The following is a 20,456-nucleotide window of genomic DNA, read 5'->3' on the forward strand; positions in this document are numbered from 1 at the left end:
ATTCACCAGTCTGAGAGAACAGAACAATCACCAATAAGATTACACTAATAGTCAATTGTGGTTATATTTTATGCTATTTGCTTTGCTGCTTTTCCAGATGGTCATAATATAATTAGTGAGTCAGAAAGAAAAAGAGAAACATCAAAATGCTTTTGTTTTAATACAAGTCTTATGTCTCATAAGTATGTTAGTGTGAAATTAATTTAACGGTGTTTTCATATAATCATGGATGCTTACCATTTGAAGGGCCCTTTGGGAGTCACCTAGCCCAATCTTCTAATCAATACAGGAATTTTTTCTACACTGCCTGACAGATTCATGTAAACACAAAGGGCTCAATACTTTTTTATTCTATTTGATCTAATGTTACAAAATTCTTAGGAGCTATATTTTACATTTGAAAATTCCACATATTAGTTATAGTTCTGCTTGTTCCCCAAAAGTCTTTTCACAAAGTCACTATAATCTTTATTTTCAGTCATCACGCTCTTCCTAAGTTAAAAGCTAAATATAATGAATAGCTAATAGAAGTGATTTTCAAATCATTTCATTTTATATAGAAAAGTATATTAGTAGCTACCTGTTTCCTAAAACTCAGATAAGTAGGAGAAATCTTAGTATTTTAACAGCATGTCATTATTTCAAGTTTTTAATCTTAACACCTCTTGTGAAAGATAAACAAATTGGGTGTCTAAGACAAGGAAAATCAAAGGATGCTGGAAGTGCAGGATTACAGTGGTAATTTAAACTCTGACACTAAACATATGTATCTTCAAAGTTGTACATTATAAGTACACTAAGAAACTACACTGTGTAGCAAAAAGAACACTAGATTCGGAGTCAGAGGTCCTAGGTTGATTGAGTACCTAATCTCTGACTTACTAGATGCTTTGGGACATTGACCAAGTCATTTAACCTCTCTTAGCCTCAAACATCTTATAGGACAGTTGTTCTACTATGGAAAATGCTTTATAAATTTCAAGGCACCATATCTTTCACAAAATAAGTATTTAGAGTTTCTTGAATTTAAATGAATATGAACACTGTGCTTCTATTAAAAAACAAACAGAAAGTCATATACTTTTTACCTAGAACTTCATTACTTTTTGATAACAATATTTTACAGGTCATGTTTCCTTTGATAATGTAATGAGGTTAATTCTGTTATATTCAACATACAGTAGTATCTTTAAAATTTGTTTATGAAAATAATATATTTTTTCTTAAAGGTATCCATATTTATTTTAACATATTAACTGGAAAGCAATCTGGAATTATGCCAAAAAGTTACTGAACTGTGCATATCCTTTGACTCAGTGATACCACTTACTAAGGTTATAACTCCAAAGAGATCAAAGAAAGAAGAAAAGGATTCACTGTACAAAAATTTTAAAGCAGCTCTTTTTGTGATGGCAAAGAATTGGAAACAGGGAGTAGTGGGGAGAGAACTACTGGGAGAATGGCTAAACAAAGTATGGTATATGAAATAGAATACTACTATATTGTAAAAATGATGAAATGGACAATATCAGAGAAACCTCAGAAGAGTTATACGAACTTAAAGTGAACAGAACCAGGTGAAAAATTTATACAAAAACATTATAAAAATGAAGAACTTCAAAAACCTTAAGAATTCTGATCAATTCAATACTCAACCATAATTCCCAGGGCCTGATGATGAAAAATACAATCTACCTCCTGACAGAGAGAGTTGGTGTACTAATTATGCAGAACGAAACTCATTTTTGGATATGGCTAATACAGAATTTTGTTTTGTTTAACTATGCTGATTTGTTACAAGAGTTTTTTTGTTCTTTTTAGTGGGGATGGGGCAGGGTGGTATAAGTGAGGTAGTTGGGAGGGAGAAAATGAAAATAAATGCTTAATCGAAGAAACAAAATTCAATAAAAAAAGTTAAGCATATGAGGAAAAGAAAACTGAAGTGAGGTAAGTAACTAAACAAATGGACAAATGTGATATATGCCTGCTAAAATTCCAAGTTAATTACGATAATTATTGCCTTTGTAAAGTAATGTGTTTTAAAGGATAGAGCAGTCCATTCAACCTAGAAACCAAGATGTTTAGCTTCATTACTTCAGTGGATGCCAGATGATATGAGAAAACTAATAGCACATAATAGCCAACCATTCTGTATTAAGTTTTTCAAAAAGATGATTCTACTATGCTTTTCAGTCCATCAACATGCATGAAGTGCATATTCTAGTAATACATTAAAGCAGCTGTCAAAAAAATAAGCATATATTTTCATCTGTGTTATAGTGGTTTTTTTTAACCTAGCAAATATAACAACTATTAGTCCTTGCAGCCTTGTTTACCTTCAACCAGTAGAGTGATGACTTAGAAGGAAACTGAAGTTAATAGATGACTAAGTAAAAAATGTAAATCAAATCATTTAATCATTGTAAGATTAAGTTTCCTCATGTTAAATGAAAGAATTGAACTAAATGAGCTCTTAAAAACTTTCAAATTAATATTCTATGACCTTATGATTCCGTAACTATGAAAAGAATAGGACTAAGGAGGGAAGAAAAGTATGTAGAGATAGAAAGGGAAAAAGCTTATAAATAATTTAATACTATTGCTTTTCAAAATTGTCTCTGATAGTGGTCTAATACTGAAATTTCCTAATAGATAAGTGGGAACAACCCTATACAATAATGACTGTCAGGTGAGTTAAATGATACTGTAAATAATTGTGTTGTGAGCAAAGAGTGGCTGTAGTACATTTAAGGAGGGAGGGCAGCTAGTCATCAGTGAGTAGTTGATGGAGGGGAAAAGGAGAGACCAGTCTGTTGTCCTTCCAAATTATTTGCCTATACTGCACAGTGAACATGTCTTAGCTCTTTCTGGTTAGTGTTTTTTAGTTTGATCTATTAGATCATTATAGCAAATGAGATAACATATATAAAGTGTTTTGTAAATCTTAAAGCACAACAGAAATACTAGCTATTATTGTTGTTATAAATCTTTAACTTCCTAGAACTCCAGGTTTCACTAGGCACATGTGTATGCCTATTACAAATAATTTCAACACTTCCTCTAAATATGAATTGGTTCTGCATTTTTTTTTCTAGTCTGTCTTATCTTATGGTTTTCTTTGGATTAACTGGGCATGTAATAATTTGACAACACTGAGAAACAAGGTGAAGTCCTAGAGAGGCATACCTTCTTTTAAATAAAAGCCAATTCTGTAAGAACCATCAAGTATTAAAATCCTTCCTTGTCTGAAAATATTAATAGGAGGAAGATCCTAAATAGAGATGTGAAAATACAAGTCTTATATCTAAAAACACAAATATATAGTGTGTTAAAATATTCATACAGAGCTAATTTTCAGTTGTATTGATATAATACTCATGCATTCCATGTAGAAAAAAAGCAGTAACATTTCAATTGTATAATCTAACACCAGGCTCTCCAAAATCATTTCTATACAATTTTCTTCTCTATTACCTTCCCCCCTCCCCCAACCCCTCAATATTAGTTTAAATTACATACCTGGCTACAGCTTCACTGTATACAAAACCAGCATCTGCTCGTTTTACAATTTCAAAACACAGATCAGCTCCATCCATACTATAAAAGAGAAATATTAAAAATGAGTTAAGAAACAGTAAATATACCTTCAAATTCAAGTAAACACTGAAAGTGAACTAACCTGGATATTTATTAGGTATATATAAATAGATAATTATAACTTCTTTCACCTGAATAAGTGTGTTAATTCAAAATTATGAGTGACTTTATAAAGAATACTTACACTGCTATTACTATTGAAAATTTGCAGGGAAGAGAAAATAAGAACTAATGAACAGAGAGAGAACACAGACAGCAGAATGAATCACGTATTTTCTTGGTAATTTAATTGTGGTTTTGGATTGTGTTATAATGAGCAGTGAAAGACTCGGATTGTTCTAGAGCTAATTTCCCACTTTTTCTCATCCTAAGTATAAAATGATACCTGTTTTACACAACCGAGGATTTAAAAGCATAATATATGTCACAACTGAAGGCGAAAACTCAAGTACAAGTTGTAGCTAGGAAGAATGATTAGGAAATTCATGAATTTATTTTAAAATTTTTATTCTGTGGTAATCAGAGTTAAAGGAAGGGAAGTCAGCATTTTTCAGTTTGTTGTGCAATAAGCACACACCTGTTCCAACAATCAATCAAGTATCTTTTAAGCACTATATGCTGGGCACTCAGAGTGGTGTGCAAATTAACTGGAATAAAGTAAAATAATTAAATGTATTCACTTATACAACAAACCTTATAATTTTATACATCTTTTAAACACTTTGTGTACTGGGCATCTAGGTGGTGCAGGGCCTAGAGCACCAGGCCTAGAGTCAGGAAGAACTGAATTCAAATCTAGCTTCAGACATTTAATAGCTGTGTGACACTGGGTAAGTCACTTAATTGCTGTTTGTCTCAGTTTCCTCATCTTGTGAGAAATAACTCATTTGGACTCAGGAGGGATGAAGTTAAAAGCCCAGTTTATTACGCAGTTGCAACCGCGGGTGTCCTATGGACTAGGACACATTGTACCAAAAGGAGTTCACTATTAATCTCTAATCCCAGCCACAAAGTCCCTCCTCTGTTTCCTCATTGGCTGAGTACTCCACAGCGTACAACTTCCCGGCACGCCATTACACATCTACTCTTTGACATGTCTCTCCCCTCTTTCATAAATCCCATGTTCAGAAAATGGTGTCTTAGCCCCTCCTGCAGGTGGAGAAGCTAATATTTCTAAGCCTATTAAGCATGCGCACTCTAAGCAAAGCTTAACCTTTGTCCTACTTACTAACTTCTATCAGCAAAATGAGAGAAGACCTACTGTATCCTGTCTTATTTAGTTACTTCTCTAGCTGTCTGCAGCAAATTTATGGGAACAAACATTTTCATTATATCTCTCAATCTGTAAAATCGGCATTAACACCTACCCCACAGGGTTGTTGTGAGGATCAAATGAGATAAATGTAAAGTGCTTAGCACAGTATGTGGCACACAGTAGGCACTAAATAAATGTTAGTTGTTGCTGTTAACAACAACAACATTAACATCAAACGTCCCTTTGCACAATAACTTTTTTTTCCCCATATGGTTCAGTATTAAATTAAGATTTTAACACCTTCTTTATTTTACCACGAAACCAAACTTTTGTCACATTGGATATTAGGCACACCTTTTAGAAACAGTCCATTTGCTTAACTCTAATAAAGATTATAACTCATAGATTTTCAATTGAGTTTAAATCAGGTGAGTTCCAAGATTACTGAAGGATACATATAAATCTTTTTTTAATGGTAATTTTTATTTTTTTTTTATTTTCAACATTTATTTTCACAAGATTTTGAGTTCCAAATTTTCACCCCATCTCACCCCTCCCCCCACCCCAAGATGGCATGCATTCTGAATACCCCTTCCCCTAGTCTGCCTTCCCTTCTATCTCTCCCCCCTTCTGTTATCCCCTTCAATTTTCCTGTAAGGCAGGATGGATTTCTGTACTCCATTTTCTGTATTTCTTATTTCCCAGTTACATGTGAAAACATTTTTTTTAAACATGTGTTTTTAAAACTTTGGGTTCCAAATTTTCTCCCTTCCTCACTCCCCACCCACCCTCATTGATAAGGCAAGAAACTAAATATAGGTTATATATGTGCAGTTATGCAAAATACTTTCATAGTAGACATGCTGTGAAAAACTAATTCTATTTCCCTTAATTCTATCCAGCCTCCCCACTTATTCTATTCTTTCTTTTGACCCTGTCCCTCTTCAGAAGTATTTGCTTCTGATTACCCCCTTTCCCAATCTGCCCTCCTCTCTATCATCTCCCTACTCCCTTGTTCCCTCTCCCCCCCCCCATTTTCCTGTAGGGTAAGACAGATTTCCATACCCAATTGAGTGTGTATGTTATTCCCTCCTTAAGTCAAATCTTATGAGAATAAGATTCACTCATTCCCTCTCACCTTCCCCTGTTTCCCCTCCACTGTAAGAGCCTTTTCTTTTCTGTTTTTTTGTGAGATGATTTACCCTCTTCTACCTCTCCCTTTCTCCTTCTCCTGGTATAATCCTCTTTCACCCCTTAATTTCATTCTCCAGATATGACCCCTTCATTTTCAACTCACCCTGTGTCCTCTATCTATCTATATCTATATATAATTATCCCCCCCCAACTACCCTAATACTGACAAAGGTCTCATGAGTTACAAATACCATCTTTCCATTCAGGAATGTAAACAATTCAACCTTAATAAGCCTCTTATGATTTTCTCTTTCCTGTTTACCTCTTCATGTTCCACTCAAGTCTTGTATTTGAAAATCAAATTTTCTATTCAGTTCTGGTCTTTTCATCAAGAATGCTTGAAAGTCCTCTATGTCACTGAATGACCATTTTTTTTTTCCCTGAAGGATTATACTCAGTTTTGCTGGGTAGGTGATTCTTGGTTGTAATCCTATCTCCTTTGCCCTCCAGAATATTACATTCCATGCCCTGCGGTCCCTTAATGTAGAAGCAGCTAAATCTTGTATTATCCTGATTGTGTTTCCACAATACTTGAATTGTTTCTTTCTGGATGCTTGTAATATTTTCTCCTTGACCTGGGAATTCTGGAATTTGGCTACAATATTCCTAGGAGTTTTCCTTTGGGGATCTCTTTCAGGCAGTGATCAGTGGATTCTTTCAATTTCTATTTTGCCCTCTGGTTCTAAAATATCAGGACAGTTTTCCTTGATCATTTCTTGAAAGATGATGTCTAGGTTCTTTTTTTGATCATGGCTTTCAGAGAGTCCAATAATTTTTAAATTCTCTGTCCTGGATCTATTTTCCAGGTCAGTTGTTTTTCCAGCGAGGTATTTCACACTGTTTTCTAATTTTTCATTCTTTTGGATTTGTTTTACAGTGTCTTGATTTGTTGTAAAGTTACTAGCTTCCAATTGCTCTATTCAAATTTTTAAGGAAGTATTTTCTTCAGTAAACTTTTGGACTTCCTTTTCCATTTGGCCAATTTTGCTTTTTAGGGCATTCTTCTCCTCATAGGCTTTTTGGACCTCTTTTGCCATTTGGGTTACGCTATTTTTTAAGGTGTTATTTTCTTCAGTATTTTTTTGGGTCTCCTTTAGTAAGCTGTTGACTTGTTTTTCATGATTTTTTTGCATCACTCTCAGTTTTTCCTCTACTTCTCTTACTTGCTTCTCAAAATCCCTTTTGAGCTCTTCCAAGGCCTGGGACTGATTCATATTTTTTTTGGAGGCTTAGGATGTAGGAGCTTTGGCTTTGTTGTCTTCTTCTGGTTGTATGTTTTGATCTTCTTTGTCACCAAAGTGAGATAATATAGTCTGACATTTTTTGCGCTGCTTACTCATGATCCCAGCAAATTACTTGAGTTTTAAACTCTTCATTAAGGTAAAAGTCTGCTTCCAATGTGAAGAATGTACTGTCCCAAACTACAGGGGTTTGTACAGCTGTTTTCAGAGATACTTCTAGGGATCTGAAAATTTTCAGTTCTTCAAAGGTGCTATGATAAGGGGCGACGTGTTTCCCCTCCATAGCCACAACAAGCTCCACCACACCAGCGTTACTCAGAACTGTGACCCAGATCCATGCACCGGTAAAGCAACAGATTCCTGCCTCGGCACTGGCAAAGAGAACCCTGCACTCCCCCTCTCATCAGCCACTTGATTCCCCCTTAGTCTGTGGGCCGGAAGCTCAGGAAAATGCCACAGCCCTGGACCTTTGGTGACATGTAACATTGTACAGAGTATTTCATCTCCATTTGGAAATTTCTTTAAATTTTCTATATATTATTGTACTGATGAGGATTCATTGTTCTTTTGAAAAACACAAGACATGTAGGCCTACAGGAAGTCAAAAGATCTCCTAAAAATTTTTGATGAGGCAGATAGGCTCGGTAGATAAGTGCTAGGCCTAGAATCAGAAAGACCTGAGTTCAAAGTCTGGCCTTAGCCAACTGCAAGCTGTGTGACCCTGGACAACTCACTTAACCATGTTTGCCTCAGTTTCCTCATCTTTAAGATGAGCTTGCATAGGAAATGGCAAACCACTCTAGCATTTTTGCCAAGAAAACCCACTGAACAGTATGATGCATGGGGTCAAGAAGAGCTGGATACAAATGAACAACAACAAACATTTTTGGGTTGGATGTCCTATTGCCTAATAAAGATGCCAAGAATTTAGCGTCTAATGTGAAGTTCTTCTGACCACAGTTTTGGTTTAGCCTTAAATGAAAAACTGAGTTTCATCAGGAAATTATTTTTTCTTAATCATCAGTACTCCAATCTTCATGTTGTATTTGCCCACGATAAACATTTTTTCTTTATATTAATAGTTGCTGTTTATTTACTAGTCATTTCCATGATGAGTATTATTTTTCTTCACAGCAATAACTAGCAGGTAAAACAAAACAAAACAAAACAAAACAAAAACACAACAACCTGGTGTTTTAACTATTTTTTTTCAGCTTCAAGAACCTTATGTCACATTTCAGAGGAAACAACTCAGTCAGCTGATATGTCCCTCTGAAGGTCTTTGCTTGTTTTCTAAGGATTAGACTTTTGCAACAATAGTTTGTCAGTTCTTGGCATTTTCTCATTTTGACAATGCTAATATTTGTGCTGATTGTGTTTCACTGTGGGTTTGAATGATCCTTGAAATGCCTATTACAGAACAACAGTTCTGGCAATATCTCTAACAGTTATTGAAATTTTAAGATCTATGATTTTTGCAGTTTCCTGCAATAGCCATTCTTAAAAACACAACCAAAAGGAGCAATAAAACATGTGTTTGGGACAAATACATTACTCAACTTACAGAAAATTAACTAACAAGAAGAAACCAATTCAATATGATTTTATTGTTTAAGACCAGATGTTCTGAGCCTTTCTCACATTAGAAGAAGCAACAAATGTGACCATAGGTGTCACAAAATGAAACCACATCAAAATTATTGCTCATTGAAAGTAATTTACACACCACTGCAAATTCTGGGGATACAAACAAAAAGTGAAAACCATCTCTGTCTTCAGTGAATTTTTATCTTCTATTTTTTTAAATAAAATTTTAATTGATAGTTTTTGTTTTTTGAGCTTTCTGTTCATATCCTTTGACCACTTATCAACTGAGGAACAGCTTTTGGTTTTATAATATGTCTTTGAATTTTCTATATAACTTAGACATAACAGTCTTAATAGAGATATTAGATACTAAGAATTTTCACAGTTCTCTTCTCATCCTATACATGTTAATTTTGTTCATACAAAAACCTTTCAATGTCATGTAATACAAATTATCTAGTTTATGTTTTATAATTATATCTATCCCTCATCTTTTTAAGAACTCACTTCCTACCCAAAGTTGAAAAAGGAAAATGAACTGTTTCTCTTATAATTTTTTTAACTGAATGAGCTTTAAGATGCAGGTCATTTATCTATTTTAAATTTAATATGGAACATGGTATAAGATACTGGTCTAAATCTAACTTCTGACACACTATTTCCCAGTTTTCCCACCAGTTCTTATCAAATAGGAAGTTCTCTGGTCAGTCAATGTGCAAGTATTAAGCATTTACTCTATGGCAGGCACTGTGCTAAGCACTAGGGATACAAATAAAGGCCAAAACTGTCTCTGCCCTCAAGAAGCACATTCTAATACGGGGAGACATCATGTAAATAAATGTGTGAGAGGAGGGTTGAATTGGAGCTTCATATGATTCTAAATCTAATGTATTTTTCATTTTCACTATGCTTTCTAAATCCAAGATGTTATAATGGTCATCAATCCCATATTAAAATAGAGAATGATGACAAGCAATGGGATAGAAAGGACAACTATAGTAGCTGAAGGCGATGATGAAAGTGGCAGTGCTTCTGGGAGACCTGTCAATGACGGATACAAGAATAAAGGAAATGGTTAAAATAAAAAAAAAAAGAGGAGACATTCTAATGGAGAAGACAACATGTAAACAAACGTGAACATCCTTCTGTTCCTCTCCCAGATCAGCAGTGTCCCTTCCCTGCCCACCTGCTTGATCTGAGCTTTCATTTACACCATGCTTTCTAAATTTAAGATGTTAAATTCACTGAAGATTATGACAGGCAATGGGATAGGAAGGACAACTACACGCCAGTAGCTGAAGTCACTGACAAAGGTAGCAGATCCTCTGGGAGACTGACGGTTGATGGAGACCAGAATGAAGAAGATGATAGTATATAAATGGAGCGCCTGGGCTTTAAAAGAGGAAAAATTGTTTAGAGAGGGTGGTAGAAAAGTGGTCTAGAAGTTAACAGTAAGGAACAAGAAGGATGTGAACCTTTCTGCCTTGAATAGGGGGCAGCTGGAGAAGGAATCTCTGCTGGGGACTACTTCATTGGAAATAGTATATTCTGAATGAAGACAAAAGGCATAATGGGGGAAAAAAAATGGAAGCAAGTGAAGTGATTCAATTCTAGTCTTAGGCTAGCAATAACTTGCTATCAGTGTGCACTGCATAAGCTATTTTTTTCCCTTGTACTACATGTTTACTGATAAAGACTTTTCTAAGTTTTCATTTCACAGTAAGGATACAGGTTTTAAGTCATCTGCAGGTTAATCGGCGGGGGAGGGGGATGCAATTCGTTTTACAGAAATAAAGTATCATAAGAAAGCCGGCAATGAGGTAAATTATAAATCGTCTCATTTTCCCACCAATTCTATTAAAAAATAATAAACATTCTCACAAGGAAATTGTCCAATAGACTGAGCTGAAACTTTTTGAGAAGTGAGCTTAGAATGAGGAAAATACTAGTATGGAAATACAGCAATTTGGCTTCTAAGAGGAAGTAGTGCAAAGACCACCAAACTCCACCTAGCCCTAATTTCTCCTGGCCCTTCTCAATCTGTCTCTGAGGGGATTCACACAGACAAGAGGCATGAAGGGAAAGGAATGAGGAAAGCAATTTCACCACAGTTATGCCTAGTTTCCTGTTAAAGGGGATTTTGTGGAATGATTTTAAGGTATTCTAGAGAATGGTAATTCTGGCTGGTTGATTGATTCAGGTTCCGGTTTAGAACCGAGGCACTTGGGGACCACAAATAAATGAAGAATGAATGAATAAATATTTATTATCTCCAAAGCACATGGAAAAATAAAAGAGTCTCTGCTTCCAAAGAGCTCACACTCTTTTGGGCAAGATAACATATATGAAGGTTTCAACTACAAGTCAAACAGAAAATTCCCATGGCACTTATAGTCCAGAAGCAAAGCAAATGGCAATTATCATTCTCAATATCATTTACACAAATAAAATCCTATCAGCTTTTGATGCTGAACCATTTGACAGTGCCAAGGACCTGGTGGACAAGAAGTTTCTGGGTCTTCAGTAGCTGTGACTGTAGCACCTACAAGAGCAGCCAGTCTGTATCTCCCCCTGGGGTTGCTTCTTAGGATGATGGCTGCTTGGGCTGGAAGCAGGATTGGTGGTTTGGAAGATGTTGTCATCCCCAGGGGTCCTGACTTTATGGTAGTTGGTCAGCAACTGTTGCTGGTGGTGATGAAGGACGCTTATTTCCTCTCTATAATGATTTTGCTCCTCAATGACTATGAGGGCTGGATTGAAATTAGGTCTGGAGAGAAACTGGCTAGATAAACAGACCTGGAAGTCACTGACATACAGATGATAATTAAACCCAATTTTCCTTTTATCTCTTTGGGATAAAGACTAGAAGTGGTACTGCTGGGTGAAAGTCAAAGATGAAGTTACCAAGAGATAGAAGAGGCTTTTTTTGGGGGAGGATACCCTCTGTAATTGAGCTTTCTTTGTAATTTGGGAATATGCAAACAGAAGTCCATGTGTATAGAATTACCATGTATTCAAGAAGTAACCACCACTACACAAGATGCTGCAGCCCCTTCGTAAAATACTTTTAATAGAAAGGGTTCTTTCCATTTCACACTGTGTGTTAGAATCCAGCTCCATGCACAAATGAGGTAAATTATTTGGTTCTTACAACACTCAAAGATACCTGCCCTTTATCATACAGGTGAGACTCTGGTTATGACTTGTTAAAAGTTCACAGGACAGCAAAAGATACAGCAGGAACCAAATCCATGTCCTTGACTCAGTACAAACACTCTACTATATCTCATATTTTGGATTGCTTGCTTTTATATAGTGTACAAATGTATTCTTCTTTTAAGAATATTGTTCTCCTGATCCAACATTCTGGAGAGCCATTTAGAACTATGTCTAAAGGGCTATAAAATTGTGCATACCTTTGACCCAGAAATAGCACTTCTAGTGCTAAAGAGATCATACAAATGGGAAAAGGACCCACATGTACAAAAACATTTAGAGTGGCTCTTTTTGTGGTGGCAAAGAATTGGAAATTGAGGGAATGTCCATCAGCTGGAAAATGGCTGAACAAGTTGTGGTATGTAAATATAATGAAATACTATTGTGCTATAAGAAATGATGAGCAAGCACACTTCAGAAAAACCTGGAAAGACTTGTATGGACTGATGCTGAGTGAAGTGAGCAGAACCGGGAGAACACTGTACACAGTAACAGCCACGCTGTAGGATGATTAACTTTGACAGACTTAGCCCTTCTCAGCAATTCAAGGATCTAAGACATCTCCAAAAGTCTCATGATGGAAAATGCTATCCACATCCAGAGAAAGAACTATGGCGTTTGAATGCAGATCGAAGCATACGATTTGCGCTTTTTTTCCTTTGGTTTTCTTTTGTTTCTTCTTCATTGTGGTTCCTCCTATTCGTTCTGATTCTTCTTCGCAACATGACTAATGTGAAAATGTTTAATAGGAATGTATACGTAAAGCCTGTATCAAATTGCATGTTGTCTTGGGGAGGGAGGCAGAGAAAATTTAAAACTCAAAAGCTTATGGAAGTGAATATTGAAAACTAAAAATAAATTAATTTAAAAAAAGAATATTTGTTCCCTTTCGTAAACATTTTCTTTCAGATCTCTGAATGCAGTCTTCATATGTGGATCTGTGGTGGGATGGGATGTTCTGTGATATGAATTTTGACTATTCAAAGGAGAGACAATTCTAAAGCCTGCACAAAAGCTTAATCTGTGTATAACAATGTGCCATGTTAATCATCCAAATTTCAACTTGTGTCAGAGTTTCTCATTTACCTCTCTGAAATTTCATTAACCCTGTGGATTCCCAAGAGATCATGGAACCACAGCAGAATGTTCCCAAATAGTTCAAAAGAGCAATAAGGGAAGGAAGAGAAAGGAATAAGCATTTATATAGTGCCCAATACTGTACTGATTCTTACTTATAATAAGATAATTAAAAATTACCTTATTTGATCTTCATTGTTGTGAGGCAGGTTGGTGGCTCAGTGAACAGACAGCTGGGCCTGGAGTCAGGAAGACCTGAGTTCAAACCCAGCGTGAGACACTTACTAGCTATGTTACCCTGGGTAAGTCATCTAACCTGTTTGCCTTTATCCACTGAAGAAGAAAATGGCAAACCACGCCTGTATCTTTGCAAAGAAAATCCATGGACAGTATTGATATGTTATGGTCCATGGGGTCATGACAAGTTGGATACGACTGAACAACAAGTTGTGAGGTACCCTTTGAGGTAGGTGCAATTACTGCAATTTTACCCTGAGGAAACTGAAGCAGTCATAAGATAAATGACTTGCACCCAGGGTTACAAAACTGTATTTGAACTCAGATCTACCTGACTCCAGGCCCAGCACTCTGTCTACTGCAAAATCAGCTGCCTCTGGTGAGGCAATGGGAATCATGAAAGCAGAACTCAAAGCCTACACACACAGCACAAATAATTGGTAGAATAGAAAAACTCAAATCCATGATGGCAAGTCTCTCCAAAGAAGTGAAAGATAGAACAACTGAGTGAGAACATATACGCCGAAGCAAAGGATAACTAGAAAAAAGTGACAAAATGCAGCAGCATTAAAAGAACGTGCAATCTGCAAATCAGCAAAATCTACTAATCTTAAGGCAGAATGTACAGAGAGAACTTAAAGATTGTAGATCATTCCAAAGAACACAAGTGAACAAAACTTAAACATGCAAAATACACAAGAAAAATGCCTAGAATTTTTCAATATAGCAAAGTACTAATAAAAAAAACAAAAATACTACAGATTGCCTCCAGGAAAACAAAAACAAGAACAAAAATCCTAAACTGCAAACTCTAAGATATATTGTAATTAAATTTTACATATTTTGGTGAAATTGTATAGTGACAAAACAACAAATTCTGCACATGACCAGAAGAAAGATCTTCAAAAATAACAGGAAATTAAAATAACAAAATTATTCTAAATCTACCAGAAACCAGGAAGGGAATGCAATAATGTACTGCAAAGAACAAAGGAGCTCAAGATGAAACCCTGGATGAAGTACCTGGAGAATCTGAGGCAAATACTTCAAAAAAAAGGCATTCGATGCTTACCTACCAAAGCAAACAAACACCTCAGCATGTGTAAATAAATACCAAAAACAGGTCAAGTAAGCAAAGATACCTCTAAATACCATCAAAAGAGGGTAAAATATCCAGAAAGTGAAAGAAACCCATTGAGTTAAAACCACGAAAACAAACCAATAATAGAGGAGCCATTAAGAATGTTTCCAGAACAGGGTATAGTACCCCATGAAGAAGACAGAGGTGACTCGCACCCAGGGTTGTGCAGCTAATGTCTAAGGCTGGATTTGAATTCAGGTCTTACTGACTCTAGGCCCAACTGAACTCTCCTGACATTCCCCTCTGAACAACTTGAAAATAACTTCTCAAATCAAATTTTGGAGTGGTAGAGTCAACAAAAGATCAGAGTGAAATATTTTTTCCAGGCTAAGACAACTCAGGAGGTTGGTAGGACAGGTCTGTGGCACCAGGCTGGAGGCCAGCCAAGACCCACTCCGGGAATTCTCAGCCCAGAGACAGTAAGGTGTTCAGGTAATAGATCAGAAAGAGATTACTGGGGACCCTTTGCTGCACTGGGTGCAGCTCATGCTGATTGGCAACTCTATTGCCAATAAGCAGTTCTGGGTTGCAATTCCAGAGTAGAGGAGTGCTAGCACTTGAGGCTGCAGGGGAGCAAGAGCACCCTTCCTGGGTAAAGAGCAGAGCAAAAACCAGGAGAGCAGTGACCATACCTCTCCCCGGATCACACCAACTTGGAAGCACCAAAAACTTCCAGACTAGCTCTGAAAGCAAGAGCAGCACCAAAAAACTTTAAGTTTAGGATACCGCCTCTCCATTCCAAGGTGAGCAGAACCAAACTTTAACATAAAGTTCAAAGTCGAGAAATAGGATGGAAAAATGAGCAAACAACAAAAAAAGAACTTAACCATAAAAAGCTACTAAGGTGGCAGGGAAGACTAAGTCAAACTTAGAAGAAGACAACAATGTGAAAACCCCAACAACCAAAGCCTCAAAGAAAATACTAATTGAACCCAAGCCCATCAAGAATTCCTAGAAGAGGTAAATAAAGAAATAAGAGTAGTAGAGGAAAAATTGGGAAAAGAAATGAGAATGATGCAAGAAAATTATAAAAAGAAAATTAACAGCTTGGTAAAGAGATTGATAAATGCTGGAGAGGATGAGGGAAAAATAGGTATGCTGATAAATTGTGGTAGAGTTGTGAACTGGTCCAACCATTCTAGAGAACAATTTGGAACTATGTCCAAAGGCCTATAAAACTATTCACACTCTTTCACCCATCAATACCATCACTAGTCCTTATCCCAAAGAGAGAAAAGGAAAAGTAAAAAGGAAAGGATCTATATGTACAAAAATATTTATAGCACCTCTTTCTGTGGTGGCAAAAAAAAAAATTGGAAATTGAGGGGATGTTCATCAACTGGGAAATGGCTGAAGAAGTTGTGGCGTGTGATTGTGATGGACTACTACTGTGTTATAAGAAATGATGAGAGTGGCATCAGAAAAAGCATACCAAGATCTATATGATGCAAAGTGAAGTGAGAAGAATTGGGGGATCACTGTGTATAGTAACAGCAATGTTATGATAATGATCAACTGTGAAAGACTTAGCTACTCTGGTCAATACAATGATCTAAGACAATTCCAAAAAAATTTCCATACGAAAAATTACTATCTACCTCCTAAGAGAGAGAACTGATGAATTCTGAGTAAAAACTGAAGAATAATTTTATCACTTTATTTTTATTGCTTTTTTAAAAAACATGGCTAATATGGAAATAGGATTTTGCCTAATTTCACATGTATAACAGATATATTGCTTGCCTTCTCATCGGGAGTGGCGGGGAGGGAGGGAGAGCATTTTGAGCTCAAAATTAAAAAAAAAAGTCAAAATAAATCAATAATTTTTAAAGAGAACATTAATAAAACCTAAAAGAAAGAATATTAGATTTGATATCATTTTTGTTATTCTACTTATTACGTAAGTTTGGCCAGGTCACTTAATATCTCAACCACTTTACTTGAGGAGCCTATTTTCTCATCTGTAAAATTAGAGAGTTGGATTAGAAGACCTCAAAGGTCTACTTTGCTTATCAATAATAAACGTTTTACTACTCCTCAACTGCCTCTCATTAGTATGAATAAAAAACAGAAATATGATCAATTGTTGATACTCTATACTCAAAGGAGAAAGGACAGTACATAAGAAAACATATCAAAATCCAAATTTCACATCTGGACTAAGAGTTTCAACCTTTTCCTCTAACTCTTTTTCAGAATTTCAATCATATAGCAAAACTGACCAATCTAAATTTCAACTATTTTTCTCTATCCCTCATTTCTTCCTTCAAAGTAATCCTGAAGAATAAGGAGGTGAGGCTCAGATTTTTTAAATCTAGCCAATGCTCAGCTTCCTTAAGAGTCTGCCCAATATGACAAGTATTCTAATAAACCTTGTCTTTGGCTGAAAGAAGGCTTGGGTCAAATTCTTTTGGGCAGGACCCGCTTATTGTGATTTTGGGGTCCCAGCTCCCCTAAACCTCAACATTTTGGTGGCCAGTACAGGGAAACTGCCTAACCCCAAGTTCTTCTCCAGCCAAGACTGGAAGATATGTAAAGCCTTTCCCCGCCCCTCTCTTGCTTTGCAGTGGGGTCGCTCTCCAAGCACCAAGGCTTGGAGGTGCTTTTCGGGCAGACACTTACGAGGCTGTGTCGCACTTGGCCTGATGCTCTCAGGCTCTCAGTCTACTGGTTGTGTTCAAGGACATGGGCCTGGGTACAACTTTCGCAGCATAGAGGTCAAGGACAGACACCCTATCCAGAAGTGTATATCCAATTCTGTCAATTCTCTTGGTGCTAGGGAACTGGGAACACTGCAGATGCTTTTTGGTTCCCTGAGGCTTACTTACTCCCTTCCCTCTACATCCCTGAACCCTCCTCCATGGAGGCTACAGGGAAAAGTTAGAACAGCTAAAAACATCTTGGCAGATTCTGGAAGTTTTGTGGTCAGTCATTAAGGAGTTTTGAAACAACCCTGGTCACTCCCTTCTCCCACTCTCTTCCCTTGAGTCAAGATGGTCTGTTAACCCCTCTCGTAGGAGAGGAGAGTTTCACCCTTCCCCCTTACCTTTGATTTCACCCTCACCCACTTAGGGAAAATAAGGAGGGGGGAAGGGCAGCAGCTACAGCATGGGCCCCACTAGCAATGGCCTTGGGCCCTGGGGCAACCTTTGCCTGCAAGCATCACCCAGGTTCAGCACATCCTGCTCAAGGTAATGAAGCTAGCCTCTGAACTTGGGTAAGCACACTCTTTTAAAGTTATAGTTTTAACTGTTAATGAAATGCTGATTCTCTGTGTATTGTAATCTGGAAATGCATTTAACAAAATTAAAGTCACCTGATTGGTAATGGGTTTGTTTCAAGTTTCAAATTGGTGAACTTTTTGTATCAGTTATGTCAAGCAACTTTTCATAATTTGGTTACCACTAAAATAATCTGGCTATTGTTGGTTATTATTTTAATGTGTAAACTTGCCAAAAAGCTTGTCTGGGTTTTGTCTTGCTGAGAATTTGCAAGTATATAGAAATAATCTCTAACTATTGGTTTTTTTACATCAGGACAGATTTAAGTTTGAGATGTAAATCCTGGAAAAGTGTTTCCTAAACTGTGATTAGTGAAACTTGCAGTGTGACATAAAAGCTCATAGGATTTTATTTTCAGTTGTCTGATGGATCACAATAATCCATTGATAATCAATATCCACCACCTGAGAGAAATGCCACAAGCTACTCAGAGAATGTGATACTGGTGGGAAAAGCTGAGAGGGCAATTTTAGCCTCAGTCTAAGATGGGATCCTCCTGGTTCAGTTTCCCATTATGGTCCCTTGAAAAGGAATGTTACCCTGAGTCTGGCTATGAGGTGGATTTGATACAGCATGGCTCGAAAACTGAATTATCTGAATCCAAACAGAGTTAAGGATGTTTTATCCTGCAGTCTTTTCTGTCAGATTTTTGTCTTCCAGACTACAGGCCATTTACCTACAGTTGGAAGTGAACAGCGGGTACCAGACAATGTCCCCCCATTGTTCCCTGGATGCAGCCTGTGCTTGGTTCCAGTCAACTTCCTCTTTGGGACCCCCTCGAGGCAGGGATAGCTCTATGCCCCTTGCCAGCAGAAAGCAGTTTCGGAAGCTGAGACCTTCACCCCTTACCCCAAAAGAATTTGGGTCCCACTTGTTTAAGGGGGGAATGATGAGGATGGGATCTAGACCCCAGAAAGGAAAAACCCTGGACTTTCTCACAGGGCCAAATCCCTGGCCTTTGCCTGAGGCTATAATCCCATTAACTGGCCTTTCATTGTGGCTACACCTAATCTCCCAATTCTCTATTACCTTTAACCTAGTCTAGCCCTCCATAGCCTTACCATTTTACCTCCCTATGGCCCCCAGGCCACTTTCCACCCTTAATCCTAGCTAGGCTCCATTTTCCCCTCCCCGGCCAAGGCATTCTATTACCTCACAGTCCCAGCAGGCTGCTAGGCCACTCCTACATCCCTCTGACAGTCTTTTTGTATATAAGGTCCATCTTGTCTCCATTAAGGTGCTCAGATTCTTATAATCTAGCCAAATGCTCAGATTCTTAAAATCTAGCCACTGCTCAGATTCCTTAAGAGTCTGCCCAATATGACAAATGTTCTAAAAAATCTAGTCTTTGGCTGGAAGAAAAAAAAAGGATAAGGAGGTGATCCTAACCATATGCAAGTGATTACTTGACTGTTGATCCCTGAATAAAGTTTTGAGAGAGAGAGAGAGAGAGAGAGAGAGAGAGAGAGAGAGAGAGAGAGAGAGAGAGCGCACATGTGCATGTAAAAAGCATTCTCTTATACTAGGACATCTGTTTCAAACACTCTTTCACCTAACCAGTAGGTGGAAGTACATACAAACTGAAGTATGAAAACTCGGGTTAGTATCACTTTCCACTTTATTTGGAAATTTGTGCTGTTCAGATTTTTTCCATGCTTTTTCATAACTATTTATGGGACAAAGTCAACTATCAAAGAAAGTCCAAATGGCACAACAATGGCAAAACAATGTATTTACCACACTATTTCATTTACTTTAAAAAAATTATTGTATTTTTTCCCAATTACATGTAAGAACAATTTTAACAAGTTTTTTTTTTTTAAATTATGAGTTCCAAATTCTCTCTCTTCCTCTCTCCCCTCCCCACTAACTGAGAAGGCAACAATTTGATACAGGTTATATATGTGCAATCTCACAAAACATATTTTCATATTAGTTATGTTGTGAAAGAAAATACAGACAACTACCCCCAAAAAATAGAAAAGAAAAATAAAGTTTAAAAATAAGCTTTAATCTACATTCAGACTTTTATCAGTTTTTCCTCTGGAAATGGATAGCATTTTCATCATAAGTCTTTCAGGATTGTCTTGGATCACTGTATTGCTGAGAACAGCTAAATCACTTTTAGCTGATCATCACACAATATTGCTGTTACTATGTATAATGCTCCCCTGGTTCCATTCATTTCACTTTGCATTAGTTCATGCAAGTCTTTCCAAGTTTTTCTGAGAGCATCCTGCTTGTAATTTTTTAAGGCACAATAATACTCCATCACAATCACATACCACAACTCGTTCTGCCATTCCCCAATTGATGGGCATCCCTTCGATTTCCAATTCTTTTCCACCACGAAGAGAGTTGCTATAAATATTTGTGTACACACAGGTTCTTTTCCTTTTTGTTTTTTAACTCTTTGGTATAAATACCTAGTGGTGGTGTTGCTGGGTCAAAGGGTATGAAGTTTTAAAGCCCTTTGGGCAGTTACAAAGTGCTCTCTAGAATGGCTGAATCACTTAACATCTACAGCAACAGTATTATGTTTCAATTTCCCCATATGCCCTCTGACATTGGTCACTTTCCTTTTCATATTAGCCAATCTCACAGGTGTGGAGTGGTATCTCAGAGTTGTT

At 36.9% G+C, this 20,456-nt stretch overlaps 1 protein-coding gene across 11 annotated transcripts in view; it reads right to left on the reverse strand.

Annotated features, from left to right (window-relative positions):
* CASK (calcium/calmodulin dependent serine protein kinase) overlaps nt 1-20,456 on the reverse strand; it is a 395,225-nt gene that overhangs the window by 219,277 nt on the left and 155,492 nt on the right. For all 11 annotated transcript variants that reach the window (XM_027875619.1, XM_027875618.1, XM_027875615.1 and 8 more), the window contains one exon: nt 3,520-3,597. In XM_027875619.1, coding sequence (XP_027731420.1) covers nt 3,520-3,597 — 78 coding nt within the window. The remainder of the gene's footprint in view (nt 1-3,519; nt 3,598-20,456) is intronic.

The sequence above is a fragment of the Vombatus ursinus genome, unplaced genomic scaffold (genome assembly GCF_900497805.2).
Source record: "Vombatus ursinus unplaced genomic scaffold, bare-nosed wombat genome assembly UNPS02014809.1, whole genome shotgun sequence".
Taxonomy (NCBI): domain Eukaryota; kingdom Metazoa; phylum Chordata; class Mammalia; order Diprotodontia; family Vombatidae; genus Vombatus; species Vombatus ursinus.